General features: G+C 42.4%; 3 protein-coding genes across 6 annotated transcripts in view; 1 reads left to right on the top strand and 2 right to left on the bottom strand.

The window, feature by feature from the left end:
- The window catches only part of pkn1a (protein kinase N1a), a 49706-nt gene extending 46305 nt beyond the window's left edge, over positions 1–3401 (bottom strand). The window contains exon 1 of the mRNA XM_084005042.1: positions 2548–3401. Coding sequence (XP_083861168.1) covers positions 2548–2568 — 21 coding nt within the window. The 5' untranslated portion in view covers positions 2569–3401. The remainder of the gene's footprint in view (positions 1–2547) is intronic.
- Positions 3402–6045: 2644 nt separating this feature from the next.
- Positions 6046–9506, top strand: cUnh19orf67 (chromosome Un C19orf67 homolog). Its single transcript, XM_084005682.1, has 7 exons — positions 6046–6112; positions 6254–6428; positions 6512–6659; positions 7308–7408; positions 8468–8668; positions 8765–8905; positions 9088–9506. The coding sequence occupies exons 1-7, from the start codon at positions 6073–6075 to the stop codon at positions 9215–9217; spliced, it is 936 nt and encodes a 311-aa protein (XP_083861808.1). The 5' UTR covers positions 6046–6072; the 3' UTR covers positions 9218–9506.
- A 286-nt stretch (positions 9507–9792) lies between these two features.
- The window catches only part of prr36a (proline rich 36a), a 30705-nt gene continuing 24636 nt past the window's right edge, over positions 9793–15861 (bottom strand). For 3 of the 4 annotated variants that reach the window (XM_084040732.1, XM_084040730.1, XM_084040731.1), the window contains exon 6: positions 9793–14506. In XM_084040732.1, the coding sequence (XP_083896858.1) occupies positions 13413–14506 (1094 nt within the window). In that variant the 3' untranslated portion in view covers positions 9793–13412. The remainder of the gene's footprint in view (positions 14507–15861) is intronic. The other variant, XR_014599260.1, reaches the window with a different exon arrangement.

Raw genomic sequence — 15861 nt, 5'->3', positions numbered from 1 at the left:
ACCCCCTCAGAAGCATTTTTAGCGATGGTCAACATTGGTCAGGATAGGGCTATCAGCCGAATGGCTTAGTTCTGGCGTGAATGGCACAGTGTGTATATCTGGTAAATGACCCCACTAATAATGCATGGAATGTTACCAAACCTCTGCAGTAGTACACATAGGGTCTGTACTCACAAAACGAGGCATTTGAAAGTTTGTAAGTACACCAGGAGTTTATTTAAAAGAACACTTGCCTGATAGCTTCTATCCTCGGCTGCTAACGCTACCGCTGCGTAGACGCCACTTCTGTGTTTACCCAGCTGTTTCCGTCACGCGAGTTTCATGCGAGAGTATGAAAAAGTTTCGCTGAATTTTTATATATGCTTGTATTGTCAGGTCAACACTTGTCAACACTTGTTGACCTGATAATACAAGCATTTATAAAAATTCAGTGAAACTTTATTTGGCTGCAGTCATGGTGGAAATTACCCTAGGGTGCATTTTACGTCGAACCATCGCTTTAATGTTTTCATGCTCCAGCTGCCTCATTGGGTAGTTGATTTAATCAATAACTTATCTTATAAACTGCTTATTGGAGCAGGCAAACTAATGAGGCATGGTCAAATTTAGCTGTTATGTGTTTATCACAGATTTTCAAACCCTGGTTTCCCATATGAGGATTTTTGAGACAGAGTGAGTGAAAAGGCACTTTCACATATTTTTAATAACTAAGCCATCTAGCCTGAGGACATAAAGGCACCAAAGTTGGAAATAAACCTAGTTAGTGTGGCAAACTAACCCGGCGCAAAGCATTTAAAAGCATTTTAAAGTCATCATGCTACACTCCAGCAGCATAATTAAACACCGAATGTGGCTCATTTTACTACTGACACATTCATTCATTCATTCATTCACAGTTCAAGACTTCCTGAAGCTAATTAATTAAATTAAAGAGGATAAAAAAAAACTAAAGGGACAGTCAGGGGAGACATTGTCTATGTGTACGGACTGAGACATCCCAAATGTTATCAGGCTGCAACCAATGATTTTTAAAAATTACTGATTAGTCTGCGGATTATGATCACAGCTCTGAGATAAAGCTGCGAACAGACCTGAAGACAAATGCTTAAATCACACACAACTGATATTGATAATTCTAAAGGAACACCTACTGAGAAACTAAATGGACAGTGGACTGAGCAACAGGTAGACTACGAAGGTATCCCAACCCTCTCTAAATCCTGCAAGGACATGTATCGAAACGTGATGAACTATCAATCAATAAACGGCATGCTCCTCTCATTCATAATGGAATGGGGGAAAAGGGCAAATATGGGTGAAATGGTTGATGGAAGGAAAATAGGCAAAGACGGCTGACATCAGCGACTCTCTCATGAACACACACAAACAAATACACAAGAAGAAGAATATTTGTTGTATACGTGAAATCTTCAGCCAACTATCATTGCAAAAGGTCCTTTTAAACCTTACATGTTCTTAAAACAGATCCCCACTATTGTACCACTTCTGCATGCACTGCTATCTCACTAAGCAACTCTAATTATAGTGTATAGCAATACTAACTTCTCTCATGTTTCATTGCCTTCGTTCACAACTGACTGATGTCAAAGTTCCTTAATTGCCAAACAAGAGTGTGTCATTGCAGACCACACAGGGACTGTGATGTGCACATGCACCTGCTTCACCTGCATGACAGCACCTGTACTTCTAAACTCCACACTTTCACGTCCCAATACTTGTTTGGAATAAAACGTCACGGTGTGTCAAGTTAAACTGGAGCAACTGCTCACTCTCTTCAGCGATATGGATTTCGTAATGCTCATCTCACACTCTCTGTCATAAGAATTTCAAAATCGATGTAGATGTTTTACTTGATAGTGTCCTTATAAGCTTAGTGGCTTTTAAGAGCATAGCAGAGATGAAGAATCATCCACCAATGACATGGAGTAACCTTGGTATTCAGCTATTCCCAATAAAAAAAACAAAGCAAGCAGCATTACTCCATGCAAATGATGAACTCACATTCATGATATGGGTAATGCCCAATGGGAATGTTGTGTGTAATGGTTGTTTTATAACAAACACCACTATTGTGCCTGCATACGTCTGCCTTTCCTCCACAGGTTCTCCTCTCTCGCAAAAATCTTGAAGGCACAAAGCTCGAGTTAGACCCTCATCATGGCACATACAGCACAACACCAAGGTGACTGAACACACAGCTGGAGCTCTCTGCGCCAGCCCTCTCCACAAAACAGGAAGCGTCCCATCATGCATTATTGACAAGAGACAGCCTATCCATTTCCAATTCAACTGAGTGGTTGGTGGTTCCTCACAGTGGGGACCCCTGGGCAAATCAGGAATATTTCACCCACCCACGTAGTATTCATTAACAGGCAGCGCTGTTATTGGCTCTTATGATGGTGCTTTTCCTAAGTTGAATCTGAAACTCCCCACTGAGGTTACTTCGCCACTGTGGCTTCATTTTAAGGGGTCCCAATAGTAGCTAATAAAGTAAATCAGACCATGCAAAGCAGGTTGTCCACTTACTTGTATAGAGTCGTTCGCCATCGCTGTCCCTGTTGCTCTTTGCTCGGCCAGTTTGCAGTTTCACAGACAACCTGTGCACATGTGGGATTGGAACCTCACGTCAACGTATTGTCTCCTTTTCCAGGACGATACTGTTAAATAAAAGGTCCGAGTATTCGTCCCGCAAGTGTTGCTTCAAACTTTACACAAACGGTCTGTATTGACACAAAGGCAAACAGTCGAAGAGGTAATCCGCATTGTTGGCTTGCCTGGCCGCGCCTGAATTGATCCTCCCTCTGTTGTGCTTCAACCAACGTCAGCTCGCGCTTCACAAAGATAAAATTGCGTTCACTGTCCGCACGTTTTTTTCTTATTCGCAGAACAGCATCCGAACAAAACTATTACGCTCAACGGTCATTTTTCATCTCGATATTCAACAGCTAGCAAGAGCCCCATCAAATCCACCGGCGGCGTCCCTCCGTCATGTCCTGCTGAAACCGAGCGGAGATAAAGTCACACATCCACGGGCAACGTTAGATGAAAGATAGACACTTCTTCGCCCTCTTCTTCTGTTTTCCGGTAACATCCGTGAAACGTGAACACGCCTCAGTCTCTTGTCTCTTTCACATGCCTCACACAAAAAAGCCGCCTGTCAGTCCTCCGCGAGCCGCTCATACAGTCAAAACGAGGGACAATAGAAGGCCAATCTGTCCATTTAATGCGACGCTAGCTACATTAAAAAAAACCGCGCAGACACTCAGACAAACTCGCTCATCGTTACGGCGCCCGGAGTGAGCAAAGCCTACATCTCATGACATTCAAACCGCGGGTAACTGACGGGGGAGCGGCACACACACCACTTGTACGCTAGCTCGACCTGGCTGCGCGCTCCCGACGCTCGAGCAATGCCACCCGGACGTTTATTGGTCCGGCGCTGGGCGGCGGGGGCGCGCCCGGATGTATCATGTGACCCGCTCCGCCACGGTCGTCAACTGTAACTTCTAATGAGCCCAACTGTTGAACACGTTCATCAGTCAGGCACTTAATAACAGCAACACGGTGGTACAACAAGTAGTCAGACCTTTTACTGAAGTCATGGTAGCAGTGCTGCAAAATGCTCTTTTATGAGTAAGTCCTGCATTCAATAGCTTACTTAAATGGCTGTTTGTCAAATGTATGTACAGCCATATTATAGACACATTATATTTGAGGGAAGGCTAATCTCTCCAAAAATCAGGCAACTAATGCAAAAAACAATTGAAACTGATAAGTAAGAAAATGTTTGTATGTTTGATTTTCGGGTGAACTTTTAATTAAACATACAAAGGTATTAGCATGAAAATGTCCTGAAAGTAAAGGTAAAAGTCGGCTTGTCATTATGCAGACTGTCCAATTTCAGAATAAAATGTGCTCCATTCAAGGATGTACTCGGATCCTTTACCTAACTGTAGTAATCCCAATGTGTTAAAATACTCCGTAACAAATGAAAGTCTTGAATTCCTGCCTTGTGGTAAAAGTACCCAAGCATGTTTATCAAAATGTACTTAAATTGCCAAAAAAGTAAACTATGTAGAACCTCAACAATAGTGACTTGCGTCCAAAATAATTTGCAAGTCTTCAAGGCTAAATGCTGATCATTAAAAGGATGTACCCTTCATTGGGTGAAGGGTACATCCTGGACAGGTAACCAGTCTATCACAGGGCTGACATGTAGAGACCCATTCACACCCTGTGGGAGGAAGCCGGAGAACCCGGAGAGAACCCACGCTCACGCAGAGAGAACATGCAAACTCCACACAGAAGGACCCCGAACCCAAACCGGGGAATCGAACCCGAGACCAAGTCAAGTCTCACTGCTGTTAAGTTCAAATCGGGTCTCAAGTCATAACTTTTGGGACGTAATCCTAATCCCCAAATCCCACTGACTGCTGCTATTATAAAAATGTGTGTGAACACAAGCTATACAGCATGTTTTTGTCAATAAAAATGGTCCAAAACACAACTGCAGTTGATTCAATTCAACATAATTCTAATGATATTATTACAAAGCCTGTGTGTTGGTGTGTGACAAATAAAAAATGTGAGAAAGTGTGGTGTGAGAGAGAAAAAAGTAAGACAGAGAGAGAGGTTTTGGTCAGGGAATGCGATGGTGGTGTGAGTCAGTTCTTTTGTAGATACAGTAGAGAAGTTGAACTCGATCATATTTACATAACTGGTTTGCATAATGGAAATTAGCAAGGAGAGAGGTAGGAAGTGTTCATGGATACACACTAGATATCCTACATAGACATGACATGAAAATCTGATAATACAATTAAAAACGCTGAGTCACTTACAGTCGGCACGGAGTACGATCCAACTTGCTGTGAGTGAAAAGAAAAGAGAATGACATTAGGAGAATATTACAAATGTATCCAATCAAACTGATTTAATCTGTGGATGTCACATGCTGAGAAGGTAGTAATGATTGTTGAGAAGGTAGTTATTTTTCATGATAAGGTAGCCATCACCTCTTTGTCCTGTTGGTTGGTTTTATACTTTTTATACTTTTATACTTATTTGACTTTACTTATGTGTATAGAACTTGTGAGATTACTATGTCTATAGGCCATTTATCTACTTATAAGCACATGATTCTTGCTTTCTTCTTTCTTTCTTTCAAAATGAGTAATGAAACAATTTGCATGTCAAAAAGTTAATTTATATAGGTAATTCAAAACATAAAGCTATTTGAAGGTAATGAATAATGGCTTTGTTAAAATGATCATTTAAACAAATATCATTTTGTCAGGCAAGCAAAACTGAACAAACAGAAAATGTTTTTGTTTAGTTTTATTGTGATAGATGTTCAATTTACAATCCTATAAACTAGAGAAAAGCAGCAAATCCTCATTATGTAATTATTTTTCTGACTATTTATCAGGCTATTTCATTATTTTGTTAGAAATATGAATGTTGATACACCTCCAGCCAAATCAAACATTAGAAATAAAATGGATAAATAAAGGTGTAATGACGCTATTATTTTATTAATTCTCGCTGAATGTATTGACCTTTGACCTTTCACACTCTTCAAGACCGGTCCCAATCAGACACAGCGTCAAGGAGAACAAGGTAACAGTTAGCTTGACCGCTAGCTTCACTAAGGTCCGTTATTAAAACTTTCAAATCAACAGACTGATCAGATATCTAATGATCTGGTGGAGTAAATCGGTCAAAATCCCCAGTAAGTAGACCTCTGTACAGTCAGGTTGTCATTTTTGCTAAGACGTGACGTTAGCTAGCTTAGCATTAACGTTAACTTGTGAGAGTCAAAGTTATCTAACCATTGACAGGCTTTTCGGTGTACGTAGCTAGCTATATGAAACATTCAGCTGACGCGGCGTTTTATTTAACAGGTTTCTTAAGCCTTATGTATCAACAACGGAAAGCATGAATGATATTACGGTTCAGTTTGAGGTCCAGCTCACCTCCGACTCACCGCCAGGACCACACCCGTCGGCGGACCCGCAGGAGGACGTGAGCGTTGAGAGGGAGTCGGGCTTCATGGAGAGTCCTCACAACACCGGACTAGCAGACCCTACAGGTGATACAACGCATGCTAAAACACCAGTTTAGTCGGTTTTCAATCATTTTGGTAGTTACTCGTGTTTTGAAAGGTAATAGTGAAATAGATATAGACTTTAAGGCTTATGATGTACGTTAATTTGCTCTTCAGGGGAATCAGGGGTGGAGGAGCACTTGTCGTTGTTGGCTGTCACTCTGGCGCCACCGTGTGGTGACCATGCCGCCTGCAGCTATGACTTTGAGGACTGCAGCTGTCTGGGGCTCGGATGGACGGAGCTGCAGTTCCAGTTCCTCATGAGCAGAGCAAATGACCTACACGACTGCCTGGTCAACGGGTAGGCTCCTGGTTTGTCATAATGCTCTCGTTGTCACATGGGTATTTCTGCTATTTCATGGTTCTTTTTTGGTGTTTTTGCAGACACGGTCATCCAGAGAGAGAGGCTCTTGCTGCTGAAGTGACACGTTTCCTGTACACCTGTCAGCCTTACTTTAACCATCTGGAATCCACCAACACCCTTCAGCCATTTGACGTCAACACAGGGTTCACCCTACTACCCTCATCAGTGGTATGGAGCCACGTTGATGGTGTTTGGAACTATCTGTTGGCAGTGAAGTCTGTCAACATAGAAGGGAGTCCTGCAAACTTAACAGCAACAACAACTTAAGTTTAATAACAAAGTTAGGGAGACTCAAAGCTGAAAGTTTAGAAACCATTTGCATTTCATGTAAAAGTATATCCTTAAAACATTAGAAACTTTCAGGTATTCTTGAACTAGCCTCCATTTATTATTATGTTATTGTGATCCATTTGGTTTGTATTTTATCAGCCAGTGGATTTGGATAGCAGAGATTTGTTTGTTTTGATGGAGTTCCTCAGATACATGCATTCATAAAGTGAAATTAAAAGTCAGTAGTTTGAGGAGTTTTTTGAGATTTTTTCATTTTTTCTTGCTAGTTTCATGTAAATACTGGTATGCCTAGCTTTGAAGCTTTGATTGAACGCAACAGACCCGCACCCTCTCCCAAAAGATGTTGAGCGGCATCCTGAGAATCACTAAATTAGGCTTTTGGTTTATCAGTGATCATGTTCATATAAAACCTCCTGCAATGTGATGAGGGGGACGGCATACTGTATGTGTTCACTGTATGAAAACATGGTTTAATAGCTTCAAGTTGAGTCTAAATGTCCACTGTGTGTGTGTGTGTGCGTACAGCTGTTGGATTTCTCTCAGCAGCTGTGTGACAGGTTGGAGCAACTGGTGTTGACCTATGCCAGCTACAATCTCCTCTGTTTGGACGAGACCGAGTCTAACAGGTACACACACACACACACACACACACATGCATCCAGAGGAATGACATGTGTTTCTGCTTATACATGTTAACTCATCTTAACAACATGTGATAGGAGCTCAAAAACAACACAACAGGACAAAACAGAAAAGTACTCTCACTTATGTGTAGATGGTCGATTTACTGGCAGCATTTTGATTATATGTAAATAATCCATTCGTCCTAATTTTTATGAAAAATATTTAATTTAAGTCTCAAAACACATTCAACTTCTCCACTGAATACATTTCCTGAATGAGTGCTACGTTATGGTATCTCAATGACCTGCCGCAGAACTTTAAAAAAAACACGGATTTTGAACAAATGCACTGCTAAAACTAGATTCACCATCTTTCCTGAATCTGTCCATGCATGCCATGTCATTTTTTTAAAGTAATACTAATTAATACCAATACTTCATTATTATTTTTTCCCCATTTTACATTTTTTAATAATAGGGGGGAAAAATACAATTCTATGTTCTGTCATGACTTATTTTACTTTTCCTGTCATGTAAGACTTTTGCCGTTGTATCTTTTCAGTATTGGTATTGTGAGATATTTAGGCAGGGTACAACTTTGATATTGTGACAACACTATCTTGAACAATACCAAACCATTGCTCTTTTCCTGCAGGATCAGCTTCACACCAGTTCATTATAGATACTTTTCTGATATTAAATAGAGAATCCAAGCCAACGTCCTCAAACTGGACTGTGATTAATCAGACCGGTCAGGAGTGCGGGTAGTCCGACCCTCTCCTCTGTGCTCTGAGCTGCAGACAGTGCTTTGATTTCTCCTCTTTTACAACTGAAGGTGCTCGTACAATAGTTATGGCTCGTCAAAAATAACACTGCTTATTTGAGTGTCTACCATAAGGTGGACCAATAAGTAACTTGTGATATGAAGTGAAATCTGTGTATTTTAACTCGTTTAACTTTGTTTTTTTAACAGCTGAATGCTGTGAACGATCTCATTTCCCACCAACCATTTTCATATCCGCTCCCTGTCTAACTCCCCTAATCTCCTGTTTGCATTCTCAGCCTGTCTCACTTCTGCATCGGGCAGCGTCAGCTTGGTCCACTGAGGGTGACCATGTTCCGCTACTGTAAGCCCACGGCGTACCTGGCCCAGGTCGACACCGGCGTGTTCAAACGCATGCGCTGGAACGTGGAGACACTCCGAGGCGAGACTGATGAACAGAGGGATGAGAGCGAGGCCCAAATAGTCGGCGACGTGGAGTAGTGAGTCTGGATGAAAGCTCCACCATCCATGCTGTCTTTAACTACATTTTTGATAGACATTTGATCGAGATCTTTTATCAACAATGTCCCATTCAGCTACTTCCTGTGCTACGAGGACATTCCCAACGCAGACGCTGGCAGTGACAGCCAAGGCGTCTCTCATGGTAACGTGGTGAGGATGTGGTCCATCGGTCAGTGGGTGCAGGTGACCCCCGAAACAGAGGACATCTATGACTGGTATTCTTCCTTCCTGCTCTGTAGCTGCTTTTTACCTGGATGTTTTCCAATGCTCAGTGATCTCTGTGGATTAAAATGCCCGGACAAGATAACTGAATGATCTAGCCAAAGCAAGACATTCCTCCCAGCAAATAGCCAGAGCTCATGTGGGTTGTTTTCTTTTTTGCATGTGTTCCCATCAGGATCATGTGCGCGGTTCCTCAGGGCAACTATCAGAGGCTGTTGTTTCTGGGCAGCGATGAGCCATCTATCTGCAGTGCTACTGACTACCTGCAGCAGCTGCTGCTGTTGTCACTCCAGACAGCAGAGTGATGGTAGCGACGGTGCGTATCAGCACATGACATCCCTCTCAGAGGATACACTGTTTTTGGTAGCGTGTATACCATGTGAATAGAGAGCGGTTGAGATCACACGGGATGGCGCAGATGAATCCTCAAGCCGGTTATGAAGCAGATGTGTGCTGTTGAGTTTATGGGAGATTCAAAGGTTTAATATGCGTCTGAGCAGAAACACCCAAGCTGAAATCACAAGCACATCACATGACTAGAAAATGTGCGATACTTGCAGCTGGAGTGACTTGATGCATTCAAGGCGTATTGTTTTGTTTTGACCAGATTTAAAGCTGAAGAGGCTTCTGTTGTCATAATGTTCTGTGACCAATGTGGGCTTTGGAAACAAAGTTTTATAGTCAAGTCGTAAATATTGTTTCATGTTTAACTCTTGATGTTTGCTGCACACTTTATTTTGTTCAGTGTGTTAATGTCGAAAAGATTTTATAAGAGATTTTAAATATTTTGCTACGTTTTACAACAGTTCACACTTTCAGACAGCCTTTTTGTTGTGGTGTTAAGAATTCCAGAGTTGTTATTAAAAAAAGAAACATTTTATTTACATGAAACATTGCATTGACATAATTACACACGATCACAGATTTCTGTCTAAATAAACAAGGAAAACTTTACAATTTCAAACAAGCTGCCAGGATTCGGGCTCGACAAGCGAGAGTGCCCCTTTAGGTTCAGGTTCATCTAGGAATCTAAATCAGGACTCAAAGGCCTCGCTTCATTTTTAATAAATTAATATATAAAACATGAAAGTTTATAACTTTGAGCCAAAATTTCTCTTCATAATCCGGTCTACTGTGTTCAGTTTGACCTTGCAATCATTCAGTTCATCAGTTCTATTGAACGGGCATAAAGAAGGTAATATGCGACAAAGAATAAAATCTACCATTTACTAATAATAATAAATGTAATTTGTATAGCGCTTTTCCAAACCCAAAGACGCTTTACAGAGAAAACAAAATAAGACGAAAACAAAACAACAATCAGTTGAATGAGTGAGAGGCGGGGGCTGGTGGTAGTAGGCAGAGGAGGAGAGATGGGTTTTGAGGCGGGACTGAAAATATCTGAAATCTGGTGAGTCACAGATGGGTTACAACCAACATCCTTCATTCTCTATTCAATAAAAATCTATAAACGACTCTTTAAGGGCTACCGTACTTCTAACTCTCTAAAGTACAAAAGTAAAGTGGAGTTTCCCTTCATTACAGTGAACAGTCTTTTTAAACAATATACACAAAAATGCTTACAAAAGCACAACACCGACATGATGTAAAAAAAAAAAACATTTTAAAAAGTCCAGCTTTGACAAAAATGCTGTGAGCACAATGCGTCCTACCTGGAGGACGGGAAAGCAAACTTAAACACATAAGCGTAAACACCTGCCTGCTTCTCAGTTGCTACAGATAGGCTTCGATAAGAGAGCGGACAAACTGGTGGGGGGTGGTAGCGCAGTGGGGAACGGCCAAGAGTCTGTCTTAAGACTCAATTAAGGTTAACGCACTGGATGCATATTCATACTTGGCTCACTGCTGTTATTAAACAAAAAAACAGCATTCATGCTACTTGACACTGGAGAGCAGGGCAGCAAGAGACTGACTGAATAGAAGGGAAAATGCACCAGTGGAAATACGTTTTCGGATAGCATTTCTCTGTCCACAGTCAGAAAACTCCTGAACGTGTCCTAAAAATGTCCTCGTCTTCAAACCTGTGACGTTACAGTCAGGCTCAGCGACTGCCTTAAACATTGAAAAAACTCACATTGTATCCAGACAACAGACGGACATCAACATACAGCACAGATATGGACGTTCACAACAGCTCATCACAGTTTCAACAACACTACACAGATAATACCCAGAATGACCTGATATTGAACCCACTCTTATAACAACTTCTCTCATGTCACGCAATAAAGTGACCCCTGACCTTCACAGCTGTATCGGTTAAACCCCAGAGTTGGTGACTGTCTTCCATTGTAAAATCTGTGTAGCCTACTGCACCAGTGTAGAAGACCTCATCTGTGTGTCATCTGTGACTGAAATAACATCCAAGATGTGAGCGTGAGATTCTAAGCTACACATATGGAAGAAGTTCAAATGAGACTCCAGAGCAATGACTATAAAAACAGCACGTTCTGCAAATAACAAGCCTTCAGTAGTGTTTAATCTAACCAAAAAAAATAAAAATAAAAATATCATCCCCCACCACAAGGTCATGTATATGCACACATCAAACACCGCATTAGTGCCCAACTCCAGTGTTTCAAAGGGAAATGCCTTCATGTCGTCTTAACCTTTAGTGAAGAACTGTAGGGAATGATCATCCTCCTCATCTCTAAATACATTATGACAAGTAAGTTGGACATAACCAGTCGCAGTAGCCAAGCCTCTATCAGCAACATAGTTAAATCCGTACAAATTACAAGACTGAATTTGATTAAGTGCAATCTCAGAGTCTTATCAGTAGCAAGACATCTCCAGTGTATTTTCTTTCTAAACTAAGGTGATGGATAGGGATGTGTAGCGACATGTAGAAACAGTTATGGCTTCAATTAAAAAGGGTAACAGGTGATGCTACATGGTCATTTGGCACCGTCGGTATGCGTGTGTGGATGTGGCCACCCATGGCACAGAGATTTGGCATAATGAAATGTGTCCAGTTCCAACCCTGTTAAATCAGTAGCAGTGATGCATCATGGGATTCCGTCAGCAATCACATGGTTTCAGGTGTGCTCGTTTCAAGGATTGAAATGTAACACTATCGTCCGTGTAGAGTTTTGTGCTTGCAGTGGTGCAGGATATCGAGTGACGTGAGCGAGGTGCCGAGTGTCGGTGTGGTGTCATGTTTGTGTTTGTCTACTTGTGTTTCTGAGATCAAACACGTTCTTCACCGGCAGCACCAGAGACTTCCTTGCCCCGAGTATGGACACTTTTTTTGTGAGTTTGAGCCGTTTTAGAGGTAGCTTACATTCTAGGATTAAAAACGTTTTACATGCCGATTCCAGTATGTTTATTGTACACTCCATATACTTAAACTTAAGGCCAACAAAATAAATAAATTAAAAACTGGATGTTAATTTTGGAAATAGGAATGTTCATTTGACAAAATATATCACAAGCCTAAGAATATGACTCAACAATTTTTCCTATGGACACGTTTCGGTTGGTATTGTATTAACTCTTCATACAGAGTTTTACCGCTCCACTGACTTAACATGCCTTCAGTACAACCATAACACAATCTTCGACTTTCTATGTCCGAAAATCTAACCATTAAATAGTTGGGATTGGTAGCTAGCCTGGAGAAGCACTACCACAGTCTTGATTCAGGGCAAGAGAGTGGTTTAGCTTTGTTGACATCAGTAAAAAAAACATGCAAGCTTGGAGAACCGGCCAAGCATTTTTATGTGTTGTGTGTGCTTGGTTTTAACAGTAGTGGTCCCCCATCTTTTACCTTACAACCCTTTAAAGCAAAGCTCCCTCTATTTGTCCGTCTGTCTGCAGGTCGTGACCGGATCAACTAAGTAATAATTCTTTTCTCAGATTGCTGCATTTGAATAATTTAATTTATTCAGTAGTAGTGAAAGAATTCAGTAGTTTAAAAGAAAAAAAAAAAAAACCTAAAGAAAAGCTTGGAAACATAAATCATTGTGTAGCAGACACATGATTTTTACTACACTTCCGTCTGGTTGGTTAGGAACCACTGGTATAGAGCACCACCAGTTTATGGGTCTACCTCCAGGGCTGGCCAGAATAAATATAAATATAAATGTAGTCCACCTTTTTTATCCCATCAGGGATTTTACTCAATTTCTCTTAGGTTATCATGATTAAATACTTGGGAAGGACAATTTAAAACAACCCTTTCAGTACAATATGACAGACATCAACAAAGTGATCTAGTTTGTCTTCATTGACCGATATTGTGATGCATGTCAATGTTGAAGAACTTCTAGTTATTGCCCCCCCACCATTGCCCAACCCAAATATTTACTTCAAGCTCTCTGTACAGCTGTTCTCCTGAAGTCAATATTATTTTACGTGTGTTTAGTATCAGTGCAGTAAATGTGGGCTGATCTACCTTTTCATTTCCATGTGTGTGAATAGACAGCAGTCGTGTTGTCGTACTGAAAGTGTGCGAGTGAAATCACACTCTGGCGTCCCTCAGTGATGTGTCTCCAGCTCTACCACTGTCCACTCTCCCTGTGGGGAGCTCCCAGTGGCCTCTGGGGAGAAACTACTAACGGAGGTGACGGTGGCAGACGGAGGGGTGAGCGGAGGCAGCAGGCTGGGCCACAGGCTGCTCTCCAGGGGGCTCAGTGTGCCTCCTGCACGCCCTGGCAGCAGCAGCAGTGAGGAGCAGCCATCTCTGTTCAGCAGCAGGGTCTGATTGATCAGCTGCTGGACTATGTCCACCTTCTTCCCCCAGTCCAGGTCGAGGGGTGGTGGTCGCTCTGGAGACTCGGGGGGGCAAGGAGAGGAGCTGTCCCCATCCTGGGAGGGGTTGCTGGATGTCTGAGGGGAGTCGGGGAGAGGAGGGCTCTCGGTAGATGGCGAAGAGTCTCGATGTTTGTCTTTATCTGATGTCACCCTTTCAAAGTGGTCCATCTCTTCATCTTTAGTCTGGTTGAGCTCCTTTATTCCATCTTCTTCACCTTCTGTCTCCTCTCCATCAGTGTTCTCCAGGGCTTCATAGATGGTGCAGAGGCCTGAAGAAGGAGACAGCAGCACAGTCTGACCTTTATTAGACTGCTGCAGTTCTTGTTGCCACTGCATGATTTGCTGTCTTTCCTTCAGTTCCTGTTGTTGCTGTTGCAGCTGCAGTTCCAGGTCTCGCCTCTGCTTAAGCTCCTCTTCTTTCCTCGATTTTTCATCCTCTTCCTTCTTCGTTACCTCAGCGTTCTGCTCTTGCATCTTCCTTTCCAGCTCCTCTCTATTCCTCTTTATTTCCTCCTCGGCTTCCTCTTTCTTCTTCCTCTGCTCTTCCTCCTCCCTCCTCTTCCTCTCCTGCTCCGCCTCCTCCAGCGGCCTGCTCTGTTGATCCCTGCGTTGCTGCAGCTCCAGCAGCTGCCTCTGGTGTTGCTCCAGCTTGCGGAGCTGGGGGCTCAGCGCCTGCTGGCCGAGCATCCTGGGTGGGAGGTCGGCGCAGGTCAACTTTGGCGGGGTGACGGTGGCGGCGAGAGGTTTCACGATGTCGCAGTAGGTTCTGGGGTATGCAGAATGATCACGGCGGTGAGGTTGCGGCAGTGCAGTGAAGCCTGTGTGTGAGAGGAAGCGGGAAGGAAGATTACAGTAGTGTGATGTTATAAAACAGGTAACAGGCAGCAGGACAGTGACAGCAGCGAAGTGTGAGTACAAGCAGAAGGGTGTAGAGGGAAGGGGGCGGCCTTCAGAGGCTCATAATAGCAGAAGAAATAGTGGAAGCATTGTGAAGCCAAGCCCAAAGGTCTGCCAGTAGCCTACAACAACAAACTGACCGGATATCATTTGTGGTTTTGTACATATATATGTGCAGCAGTGACAGACACAGCCTGCTAGTATTCAAAAGGGTGGAGCCACAGTATGTGTAAAAAGGTGAACACACTGGGGGTGGTGGCTGGGGCAAGGGTGGAGAAATTTATGCAGAGAGCAAATGTGCATATTTACCGTGATTTTTGTTCATACATTTAACAACAACAAAAAAAACACCCAGAAATGAAAGGTTTATGTGCAAAAAAAGCAGCCAACTTCCTGTATATGCAATCACTATCAACTATGATGAGAAACAACCACACAAAAGCGGGTTGCGAGCTCAAACCTTCGTCACCCGTGAATGGAGTTTATAGTTAGTCAACCAGTGACACATGCAGAAGCTCTCCATGCATTTATAGACATCCAGCATCACAAGAAAAACTTAAATAATAGCTTGGCTTTAGAAGGAACCGAATCATGGTTCAACATTACTCCAACGCAAGTACATCCAGTCCTCTACAGCCAAGCTATTTGGCTGACCCTCAACAAACCAATCCAAATAATGTAATGAAAGTCATTGTGCAACAGTGACATGCATAAGCATAAGTTAACATTAATACATGGCTGTAGAACAGTGCAGCAAGAAGAGCTAATACAGCAACACACCCAGAGTGGACTGGAGGGGAGTTAAAGTAGCAGCAGAACCAGTAGGGTTGGGTTCTTTATCTTGAGGCCGGACGGTGAGATGTCAAACGTCTTTTGCTGCTTGGAGTTGTTGATCCATGGATGAGACTGTCCCGAGTTGAGCATCCACACCACCAGACTGATTATTTCCAGTTGTGCCTCCTTTTTTTTTCCAGACTGGTGAAGTCTTTAAGGTACAGTTCCACTGTTCATTGAGTCTAGCTTTCAAAGAAAAGGCCATAATATAGGAGCGCCTGTGTGAGTGTATGGCAGAAATGGGCTGTAGATTATATGGTTGGTTGAGTGGACGCGTCTTCAATGTAATGAGATGTATAGAGCCAATGGTAAATAACTTGGAAGTTTGTAAGACCTTGAAATGAATGTGGTATTGGATGACGCACATATATCCACAGACCATAATTATGCCACTCCCAAGCTCCCATTTCAATAAAACTGTACGGTGAGAAAGTACATCATG

Source organism: Eutrigla gurnardus, assembly GCF_963514095.1.
Source record: "Eutrigla gurnardus genome assembly, chromosome: 3".
Classification (NCBI taxonomy): Eukaryota; Metazoa; Chordata; class Actinopteri; order Perciformes; family Triglidae; genus Eutrigla; species Eutrigla gurnardus.
Note: the sequence above shows the minus strand (reverse complement) of the source record. Positions and strands in the feature narration are given on the sequence as shown.